Here is a 12,026-nt window from a genome sequence, read left to right on the forward strand (position 1 = left end):
CACGTTGTGCAGCCAAAAAAAAAAAAAAAAAAGTTGGCTTTTCTTACTCGTCATTCTGTTGGTGACCAATTTCACTAAATTTACTGACCATTTACTTTAAATATATTCTTTCTAACTTCCCTGGTGATCACATCATTTCTCTCCTCCGCTTCATAGATGAACTTCTTCAAAAAATTACCTCTAGGGGCTTCCCTGATAGCACAGTGGTTGGGAGTCTGCCTGCCGATGCAGGGGACACGGGTTCGTGCCCCAGTCCGGGAAGATCCCACATGCCGCAGAGCGGCTAGGCCCGTGAGCCATGGCTGTTGAGCCTGTGCGTCCGGAGCCTGTGCTCCACAACGGGAGAGGCCACAACAGTGAGAGGCCCGCGTACCACCAAAAAAAAAAAAATTATCTCTAGTTGTCCTCTTTACTTCCTTATCTCACATTCTCTTCAGGCCTGTCAGGTAGACTTCTGTCTTTCCTACTGTATTGAGATTTTTTTGTTTTTAAAGATTGTTTTTAATTAATGAATGAATTTATTTTGGGCTATGTTGGGTCTTCGTTGCTACGTCTGGGCTTTCTCTAGTTGCAGTGAGCGGGGTCTACTCTTCGTTGTGGTGCGTGGCTTCCCATTGCGGTGGCTTCTCTTGTTGCGGAGCCCAGGCTCTAGGCACGCGGGCTTCAGTAGTTGTGGTGGGCGGGCTTAGTTGCTCCACAGCATGTGGGATCTTCCCAGACCAGGGCTCGAACCCATGTCCCCTGCACTGGCAGGTGGATTCTTAACCACTGTGCCACCAGGGAAGCCCTGTATTGAGATTTTACCTCCAGATTGCTGACTCAGTCAGTTCTCTGCTTTATGTCTCTTACCTCTCAGCAACATTTTAATATATTTGACTACACTTTTGAAAGACTTTTTTCTCCTGCCTTTGGTAACACGTTTTAATCTACTAGTCATTACCTTCTTCCTTGGCTGCTCCTTTTAGACTTCTTTAACAGCTTTTCCTCCTCTACCCAATATCTTTGTGGATTTCTTATGCGCAACCCATAGCCCTCTCTTCTCTAACTATAAACTCTCACTAGGTGACCTCATCTGCTCTAGGACTTAAAATGGCATGTCTGTACTGGAAGTTCTCAGATGTCTAGCTCTGAATTTGAGACTTGTTTATCCAACTGCCTATTTTCCCTCACCACATGGATGTCTGTTAGGTACATCTCAAACCAAATATAGCCAAAACTGAACTGTTAGTGTTATTTCATACACCTCTATTCCCACAGCCTTTCCATCTCAGTAAGCAGTAACATTGATGCACTAGCAATACCAGTTTCTCAAGCCACAAATGTGGAGTTAGCGTTGATTGATTCCTCACTTTCCTTCACTTTTTTTTTTTTTAACATCTTTATTGGGGTATAATTGCTTTACAATGGTGTGTTAGTTTCTGCTTTATAACAAAGTGAATCAGTTATACATATACATATGTTCCCATATCTCTTCCCTCTTGCATCTCCCTCCCTCCCACCCTCCCTATCCCACCCCTCCAGGCGGTCACAAAGCACCGAGCCGATATCCCTGTGCCATGCGGCTGCTTCCCACTAGCTATCTACCTTACGTTTGTTAGTGTGTATATGTCCATGACTCTCTCTCGCCCTGTCACAGCTCACCCTTCCCCCTCCCCATATCCTCAAGTCCTTCTCCAGTAGGTCTGTGTCTTTATTCCTGTCTTACCCCTAGGTTCTTCATGACATTTTTTTTTCTTAAATTCCATATATATGTGTTAGCATACGGTATTTGTCTTTTTCTTTCTGACTTACTTCACTCTGTATGACAGACTCTAGGTCTATCCACCTCATTACAAATAGCTCAATTTCGTTTCTTTTTATGGCTGAGTAATATTCCATTGTATATATGTGCCACATCTTCTTTATCCATTCATCTGATGATGGGCACTTAGGTTGTTTCCATCTCCGGGCTATTGTGAATAGAGCTGCAATGAACATTTTTGTACATGACTCTTTTTGAATTTTGGTTTTCTCGGGGTATATGCCCAGTAGTGGGATTGCTGGGTCATATGGTAGTTCTATTTGTAGTTTTTTAAGGAACCTCCATACTGTTCTCCATAGTGGCTGAACCAATTCACATTCCCACCAGCAGTGCAAGAGTGTTCCCTTTTCTCCACACCCTCTCCAGCATTTATTATTTCTAGATTTTTTGATGATGGCCATTCTGACTGGTGTGAGATGATATCTCATTGTAGTTTTGATTTGCATTTCTCTAATGATTAGTGATGTTGAGCATCCTTTCATGTGTTTGTTGGCAGTCTGTATATCTTCTTTGGAGAAATATCTATTTAGGTCTTTAGGTTGTTTGTTTTTTTGTTATTGAGCTGCATGAGCTGCTTGTAAATTTTGGAGATTAATCCTTTGCCAGTTGCTTCATTTGCAAATATTTTCTCCCATTCTGAGGGTTGTCTTTTGGTCTTGTTTATGGTTTCCTTTGCTGTGCAAAAGCTTTGAAGTTTCATTAGGTCCCATTTGTTTATTTTTGTTTTTATTTCCATTTCTCTAGGAGTTGGGTCAGAAAGGATCTTGCTGTGATTTATGTCATAGAGTGTTCTGCCTATGTTTTCCTCTAAGAGTTTGATAGTTTCTGGCCTTACATTTAGGTCTTTAATCCATTTTGAGCTTATTTTTGTGTATGGTGTTAGGGAGTGATCTAATCTCATGCTTTTACATGTATCTGTCCAGTTTTCCCAGCACCACTTATTGAAGAGGCTGTCCTTTCTCCACTGTACATTCCTGCCACCTTTATCAAAGATAAGGTGTCCATATGTGCGTGGGTTTATCTCTGGGCTTTCTATCCTGTTCCATTGATCTATCTTTCTGTTTTTGTGCCAGTACCATACTGTTTTGATTACTGTAGCTTTGTAGTATAGTCCGAAGTCAGGGAGCCTGATTCCTCCCGCTCCATTTTTTGTTCTCAAGATTGCTTTGGCTACTCAGGGTCTTTTGTGTTTCCATACAAATTGGGAAATTTTTTGTTCTAGTTCTGTGAAAAATGCCAGTGGTAGTTTGATAGGGATTGCATTGAATCTATTCCTTCACTTTTTATAACCAATTTGTAAGAAAGTTCTGTTGACTATTTCCATACAGATCCTGAATCAATGCACTTTGATTTCTCTCCACTAATACCCATTCAAGATACTATCATCTCTTTTTTTAACCGAGATATATTGGCTAAAAGTTCGTTCAGGTCCCCATTTCTTTTAATTGCATGGATGTACCACATTGTGCTTATCCATTCATCAGTTGATGGACATTTGGGTTGTCTCATCTTTTTGGCTACAATGAATAATTCTGTTATCACCATTTGTGTATAAAATTTTGTATGGATGTATATTTTCAGTTTTCTTGGATATATATTTAGGTGTAGAATTGCTGGTTCAAAAGATCGCTGTAGCGGAACCATGGTCAGGGAGCTAAGATCCCACATGCCTCTCAGCTAAAAAAACAAAACATAAAACAGAAGCGATATTGTAACAAATTCAATAAAGACTTTTAAAAAATGGTACACATTAAAAAAAAGTCTTTAAAGAATAAATAAGTAAATAAATAAAGTGACTGCACCATTTTATTATAACCACCAGCGATGTGTGAGGGTTCCTATTTCTCCACCTCGTCACCAACACTTACTATTGTCTCCTTGTTTGATTATAGCCATCCTAGTGGGTATGAAGTGATAATGTTATAATGGTTTTGATTTGCATTTCCCTAATGACTAAACGATGTTGAGCATCTTTTCATGTGCTTGTTGGCCATTTATATATCTTTTTTGGAGAACTGTCTATTCACATCCTTTGCCTATTTTTTAAATAGGTTGTTTGTCTTTTTGTTGATGAGTTGTAATAGCTCTTTATATATTCTGGATAAGACATCATTATCTCTTACCTTACTGCAGCAGATCCCAAGTATTCTTTTTGCTTATGAAATTTCATGTCCCATCCTGCCAAATCCATTCTGAATACAGCAGCTAGAGTGATATTTTATTTTTTCAAATATTTATTTATTTATTTGCATGGGGTCTTAGTTGCACCATGCGAGATCTTTAGTTGCACCATGCAGACTTCTTAGTTGTGGCATGTGGACTCTTAATTGCAGCATGCATGCAGGATCTAGTTCCCCGACCAGGGATCGAACCCGGGCATTGGGTGCATAGAGTCTTACACACTGGACCACCAGGGAAGTTCCTCCACACTCTTCTTACTCAGTACACTCCTGCAACACTGGCCTCTTTTCTTGCTCATGTCTGGATTTATACCTTCTTCTGGGCCTTTGCACTCATTATTCTTTAGTCTGGAAAGCTGTTACCCTGTATTTCACTTGTCTGGCTTGTTGCTCAGATCTCAACTGAAGTTTCATCTTCCTGATTAAACTAGAAGTGATCCGCCCTCATTCTCTATTATATCACCCCACTTAGATTCTCTGTGTGGCATTTATCGTTCTTGGTATGATTTTCTTTACCTGTTTATCTGTCTCCTTCCAGTAGAATGTTGAGCTCCACGGGAGCAGGGACCTTGTCTGTCTTATAACCTTGGATCTTTAGCATCTGGAATAGTGCCTGGTTCATAGTAAGTCTGGTTCAGAATAAGTTCATCATTTGCTAAATGTTGAACATTAGCAAGTTTTTCCTCTGGTAATTAGATAACCATTCTTATATATAAAGCTTCTTGCAGATTATTTCCTTATGACATCTGGAAGTATCATTATTGGGTCAAAAAGTATAAACATTTTATTTTAGTATAGTTTTTAAACATTTTAGTAGCTTTTGATACTGTTGACTGCCTTTCCACAATTCTTTCCATGTGTATTGCCACTGGCGCAACTTGAAAATGTTTGTTTTACCACAGCCTTAAATAGTTATACACCTTATTGCTTTCTTCTTTGATAACTCTAGCAGCAGTTAAAAAATATGAATGTTCTAACGTGTCAGAATATATTTGATTTGAAGGATGACCTGGATGAAAATTAAAGTTGGTTAATTGTACTCATAAACATTCATATTTCACATACTTGATTGTACTGTTATTAAAACCTAGCAGATTTTCAACAGACTTTGAACTCTGGTCCTAACCAACAAAATGCAGATGTTTCTGTTTCTTTTGTGAGTTCAAGCACCAGTTCCTAGGAAAGCAGCCTTGTCCAGTATATATGCCACAAATTCAGGGCTAAGCTATGATTAACTTGTTCCAGAGAAATGATCTTTACTTTTTGCAGTATTATTTGTATATCTGCATAAATTAAAATATAAACCTATGTTCATATTCAGAAGTGTAAACAAATTGCCATTTCCTAGATCTTGCATTTTTGTCTCTTGGAAATTTTTACCATTAAAAAGAAGCAGCTACTGTTCATTGTCATGTTTTCCAATAGCTTATGTGTGTTTTAGAGAGTGTTGCCTTCAGGTAGCGATTCTTAGCCATTGCTCCACAGAAGCATACACGATTGACAACTTTTCCATTACTAACCTGTTCCCATAAGAGCAGCCAGACAGGATTTGGGTCTAGCTCTTAACCTATACATTTTTCTTTTTCTAGAAATCCTAACAGAATGCAGATGAATGAGAGTAATGTTATTGAAATAACATAGCACAGGCTCTAACTTTGGTACTTATTAGTAACAAATCCCCTTTAATATATCTTGTGGCCTCAAAGATATAGATTAATGGTGAAGTCGAAAGCTAGTATATATGTAGGGAAAGATAGAAGGTATTGAGGCCAGAAGGGAGAAGAGAGGAATAGGACATTTGTGCTAAGTATGACCAGGAAAAACAGTAAATATTTGAGTCTTGATTTTTTTTTTGAACTTCTAAAATATTTTTGTCTAGTGAGTACTGGTTTTTAATGGTTTTATTTTAATAAATGAGTGTGACACATTATATATTATATTTGACAGAAAATAAGATATAAGTTGGCTCAGGAACATCTTCAGACTTAGTGAAAGAAGAAAACTTTCTTAATTGCAGCCTAATAATTGTTTACTTTGGAGTCACTGTTAAAGTACATTTGAAGGCTGTAAATTTATTTTCTGATGATATTTTGTTAAAGAGAATTAATGAAATGTCTTATGTGAAACAAAATGTTCACTTCTGTATAAAATGTGTGTTCTTTTTTTTTTTAAACATCTTTATTGGAATATAATTGCTTTACAATGTTGTGTTAGTTTCTGCTGTATAACAAAGTGAATCAGCTATATGTATAATGTATCCCCACATCCCCTCCCTCTTGCGTCTCCCTCCCACCCTCCCTATCCCTTAGGTTGTCACAAAGCACCAAGCTGATCTCCCTGTGCGATGCAGCTGCTTCCCACTAGCTAGCTGTTTTACACTTGGTAGTGTATATATGTCAGTGCTACTCTCTCACTTTGTCCCAGCTTACCCTTCCCCCTCCCCGTGTCTTCAAGTCCATTCTCTGTGTCTGCGTCTTTATTCCTGTCCTGCCCTTAAGTTCATCAGAACCACTTTTTCTTTTTTTTTTTTTTTTAGATTCCTCATATATGTGTTAGCATACGGTATTTGTTTTTCTCTTTCTGACTTACTTCACTCTGTATGACAGACTCTGTGTCCATCCACCTCACTACAAATAACTCAATTTCTTTTTATGGCTGAGTAATATTACACTGTATATATGTGCCACATCTTCTTTATCCATTCATCTGTCGATGGACACTTAGGTTGCTTCCATGTCCTGGCTATTGTAAATAGTGCTGCAATGAACATTGTGGTACATGACTCTTTTTGAATTATGGTTTTCTCAGGGTGGGATTGCTGGGTCATATGGTAATTCTATTTTTAGTTTTTTAAGGAACCTCCATACTGTTCTCCATAGTGGCTGTATCAATTTACATTCCCACCAACACTGCAAGAGGGTTCCCTTTTCTCCACACCCTCTCCAGCATTTACTGTTTGTAGATTTTTTGATGATGGACATTCTGACCTATGTGAGGTGATACCTCATTGTAGTTTTGATTTGTATTTCTCTAATGATTAGTGATGTTGAACATCCTTTCATGTGTTTATTGGCAATCTATATATCTTCTTTGGAGAAATGTCTATTTAGATCTTCTGCCCATTTTTGGATTGGGTTGTTTGTTTTTTTGATATTGAGCTGCATGAGCTGCTTATATATTTTGGAGATTAATCCTTTGTCAGTTGCTTCATTTGCAAATATTTTCTCCCGTGTTCTATGCTTCTAAATGCCTTTATTTTCCTTACAGGGTTTCAAACAAAGTCATAAAGAAAGAAGGCACTCACATTTCAATTAAGGAGTAAGTCTACCATCATTATAAAAGAGAATGTTACTTTTTTATAAATTTTGTAGTTTGTAGAAAATATATGTTTAAAAATTAAAATATTGAAAAGTAGAAAAGTTAATGTAAAACAATATTAAAGACATTTTGATGCAAAAACTATTTGATAAAAGATTGATCTAAATCCCCTCTAGAATTCTTATGATGTCAAAGTATCATCTCAGCAAATACTTGTTGGTTGGTTGTATTGAAAGGAAAACATACCTTTATAATAAAGAGATCCTTAGAATCAGAGATGAAATTTTGCGTCACTGTAATCAGACAGTCAGACTTGCTTTTTCATTTGAGATGCAGTATGAAATACACTGTATTACCTATGAAGTGTTATGGTCAAAAAAAAAAAGTGGAATTTAAACAAACCTTTAGGATCTACTTTCCCATTTATCAGAAATACTGGGGATAGAGCAACAAGTTAAATGACACCACAAAAGAAATGATCAGACAGGTCCAGAACGTGGCATGTTGTAGAAGATAACTGGCCTCCTTTCTTCAAAAATTCAGTGTCATGAAAGAAAAAATGACATGGAGTAGGTAACTATTCCAGATTAAAAGTGACTTGAGATATAACAGCCAAATACAATGTGGCATCCTTCATTATTCATTAGACCCTGGTTTTGAAAAGCTATTTGTAAGAGACTTGGGGGTTGAGGAAATTTGAATATAGACTGGATTTTAAATGATATTAGATAACTATTGCTAATTTTATGAGCTGTGATAAGGGTGTTGTAGTTTCTGGAAGAAGGTCTTTAAATTTGCATACTGAAGTATTTAGAAGTGAAGTGTTACAGTGTTTGTAATACATTTCTAAATGATTTAGCAAAATGTATATATGTGTGTGCATGAAGCATATATGGCTGTTATTGAATCTCAGTGGTGTTCATATGGATGTTCATTGTACTATTTTTTTCTATTTTCTGTGTGTTTGAAAAGTACATAAGAAAAGTGTTCAGTATTTTTAACTAAATTAGTAAAATCTATGTGTCTATTGTATTCCCTTTTTACATATTATTTTACACTTTTGGTCCATATTCATCCATATTTTGATGTTTGTCATCAGTATTTTGTGCATGTGTGTGTGTATATATATCCCCACTTAATATCACATTTTTAATGTTTTTACGTATTCTTTCTATCAGCTTGTTTGCCTGTATGTTATGCCACTCTTCCTTTAGTTCAGTAGCTTTTGGCATTCTCAATAACATTAGTAACTACCTTCTTATATGTAGTACTCGGTTCTATTCTGTCACAGCGTTAGGGTAACTTTCTGTGTTGTGACTATTTAATAAAAGGTTGTGGACATTATGATTCTTAGTGGATGTTTCCATGTTGCCTTGAAAAGCAAATTTCGAAAAACATCTTTTCAAAATCTATGCATTCCTGGGAGGGACATTTTTTAAATTATATAAATCCTCACATTTAAAAGTATAGTTACCTGTATTTCATTCTTCGATTAAAGTCAGTTTTATTCAATTGAAGTTCTTCAGCTAGGTTATTCAGCTAAATCTAAAGAGATGAATAGAAAAACTAGGCAGGGGATGAAGTGGGCTGAAGTATTCCAGGCAGAGAATGCACAAGCTAGAAGCATTAGGGCAGTGTGTTTCAAGGCCTAAGGCTGGCCCAAATGTCATACCACTGTTATCCGTTCTCCATCCATGTAAGTTCCCCTCTTTGCATCTGTTCTCTGCTTATTTCTATTACATAGCTTTTCACAGTATAATATCTTTATTGTTTATATATCTGTCTTTCCTCTGTCATTAGAGGCAAGGCACTACATCTCATTCTTCATCATGTCTACAGTATCTGGCATGGTTTTTTGAAGTCTAGAATGGGCTTAGAGCACAGATTGGAGGGAATGTCAAAGAAGAGAGAAAATGAAGTCAAAACAGCTTGTTTTCTGGCTTTCACTATAGTAATTGTCCTTGTGGTTATGAAGAATCCTAGATGGAAAATTCCATGGTCTGTACCTATATTCAGAAGATAGGCAAATAGAAGGTGAGATGCCATAATTGAAGAGTACCTTCATTAAGGGATCAGCCAGAGATTACTTTATCTGAGTCATGTTGTAAGTTTAGCTTTTCTGTATGGTTGCCATTAACAGAAATAAACTACAGGGTTAATGGTTATGAACGTAAGTTATGTGTTGTTTGAAGCTCTTGGTGAATGGAAAACTATGAATTCAATTCAGAAATAAAATTCTGAAAGTTTAACCAGAGCAACTCCTGCTTCTGCAGAAATCCATGTTTATATACAGCAATCAGTAGAAGACATTCAGTATTCAGGTATTTCACAAAATACTTGGTGTTTTATCATTTTTGTGTATGAATTGTGGCCTTGCAAGAGGATTCAAGAACATTTTTACATCGCTTTCATTTTTTTTTCCAAATACTTTTTTTGAGGTTAATTTATATACAGTAAAATGCACAGATTGGGACTTCCCTGGTGGCGCAGTGGTTAAGAATCTGCCAGCCAATGCAGGGGACACGGGTTCAAGCCCTGGTTGGGGAAGATACCACATACTGCGGAGCAGCTAAGCCCGTGCGCCACAACTACTGAGCCTGCGCTCTAGAGCCCTCAAGCCACAACTACTGAAGCCCGCGCTCCTAGAGCCCGTGCTCCACAAGAGAAGACACCGCAATGAGAAGCCCGCGCACCGCAACGAAGAGTAGCCCCAGCTCACCTCAACTAGAGAAAAGCCTGCACGCAGCAATGAAGACCCAATGCAGCCAAAAATTAAATAAATAAATAAACTTTTTTAAAAAATGCACAGATTTAAAGTGAAGAGTTTGATCAGTTTTGAGAAGGTATACCATTGTTACTACATCAAGATAAAAGAACATTTCCCTCAGTCCAGAAGTTCCTTTGTACCCCTTTCTAGTCATTCACCACACTTACCTATCCTGGCAATCACCATTCTGACCTCTATGAACAAAGATTAGTTTTACTTAGTTTAGAACTGCAATCATACAGTATGTTCTCTTTTGCACAGGATTGTTTTAAATTATTATTACTTGTGGGTTCAGCTATTGTCCTGAGATTATATATGTAACATATTTTGAAGACACCAAGTAATATAGTTGGAGAAGCTTTTGGAGGAACTAATTTCTTTTCTTTCTTTTTTTTTTATTTTTTTTAATGGAATTTACAGTGTTTTAGGTGTACAGCAAAGTGATTTCAGTTATACATATACATGTATGTATACCCATTCTTTTTCAGATTCTTTTCCATTATATATTATTATAAGATATTGAATATAGTTCCCAGTGCTATACAGTAGGTCCTTGTTGTTTATCTATTTTATACGTAATAGTGTGTATCTGTTAATCCCAAATTCCAAACTTATCCCTGTTTCCCCTTTCCTTTTTGGTAACTATGTTTGTTTTCTATGTGAGTCTATTTCTATTTTGTAAATAAGTTCATTTTTTTAGATTCCACATCTAAGTGATATCATATGATGTTTGTCTTTCTCTGTCTGACTTACTTCACTCAGTATGATAATCTCTAGGTCCACCCATGTTGCTGCAAATGGCATTACTTCATTCTTTTTAATGCCTGAGTAATATTCCATTGTATATGTATATACCACATCTTCTCTATCCATTCATCTTTCAATAGACATTTAGGTTGCTTCCATGTTATGGCTATTGTAAATAGTGCTGCTATGAACATTGGGGTGCATGTATCTTTTCAAATTAGAGTTTTCTCTAGATATATGCCCAGGAGTGGGATTACTGGATCATATGGTAGCTCTATTTTTAGTTTTTTAAGGAACCTCCATACTGTAGGAGAAAGTAATTTTCTGAGCTTCGAAGTTCTGATCCTTTCATTACTAGTTATTGTGACACATAAATTGACCTTTTATATTTTAAAATGGCATATAATTTAGGGTTGAGCTGCATTCTACTTTAAATAAAACTTGGTTTCTAGGCAGAAGAAGAAAGATGTGAAGCAGTATACCTGAATATTAATGAGTCTTTGTGTTTAGATAAATACTTCTGGTTAATCTTATTTTTTATATATATATATATATGTATATATATATATATAAAAGATAGCATAGCTACCTTGTTTGATACCAGTCAGTTGTTAGTTAGGGGAGCAGGGATTTGATTTGAAATTTTTTGCTTACAAACTTCATGTTTTTTCCAGTTAAGCTGCTGATCTGGAAAGTTGTACATTGTTTGGTAAAATTTGGACTCTGTAGTTTCCCTACTCTTGCCATTACCTGTAGGTAGAATTTTGACTTCTAGGATATGGTTCATTTTACTTTTACTGTAAAATTTATAATAAACATTTAAATTAAATTTGTAAAAAAAAAAATCTTACTTTATAGAACTTGGTTTCAGTAGACTCTTAGCTCTGTGTTAGTTGGGTTTTTATTGTAAAGGAAACTAGAAACTGTCACATCATACTTTTCTTCCCTTACAAGTAATAATAGCTATATTTTCTGAATGATTACTATGTGTTGCTAGGCACTGTTATTTCATTGAATCTTTTTTTTAAAAATAAATTTATTTATTTATTTATGGCTGTGTTGGGTCTTTGTTGCTGCTCACGGACTTTCTCTAGTTGCAGAGAGCAGGGGCCACTCTTCATTGCAGTGCGTGGGCTTCTCATTTCAGTGGCTTCTCTTGTTGCAGAGCACGGACTGTAGGTGTGCAGGCTTCAGTAGTTGTGGCACGTGGACT

General features: G+C 36.5%; 1 protein-coding gene across 4 annotated transcripts in view; it reads left to right on the forward strand.

The window, feature by feature from the left end:
- The window catches only part of LOC113617448 (survival motor neuron protein-like), a 42,394-nt gene that overhangs the window by 25,084 nt on the left and 5,284 nt on the right, over nt 1-12,026 (forward strand). For 2 of the 4 annotated variants that reach the window (XM_027100899.1, XM_027100897.1), the window contains exon 8: nt 7,249-7,299. In XM_027100899.1, the coding sequence (XP_026956700.1) occupies nt 7,249-7,296 (48 nt within the window). In that variant the 3' untranslated portion in view covers nt 7,297-7,299. Of the gene's footprint in view, nt 1-7,248; nt 8,644-9,737; nt 9,757-12,026 lie in introns of those variants that run through there. The other 2 variants (XM_027100898.1, XM_027100896.1) reach the window with 2 other exon arrangements.

Source organism: Aethalodelphis obliquidens, unplaced genomic scaffold (genome assembly GCF_003676395.1).
Source record: "Aethalodelphis obliquidens isolate GAN/ISIS:26980383/991018 unplaced genomic scaffold, ASM367639v1 scaffold4, whole genome shotgun sequence".
Taxonomy (NCBI): domain Eukaryota; kingdom Metazoa; phylum Chordata; class Mammalia; order Artiodactyla; family Delphinidae; genus Aethalodelphis; species Aethalodelphis obliquidens.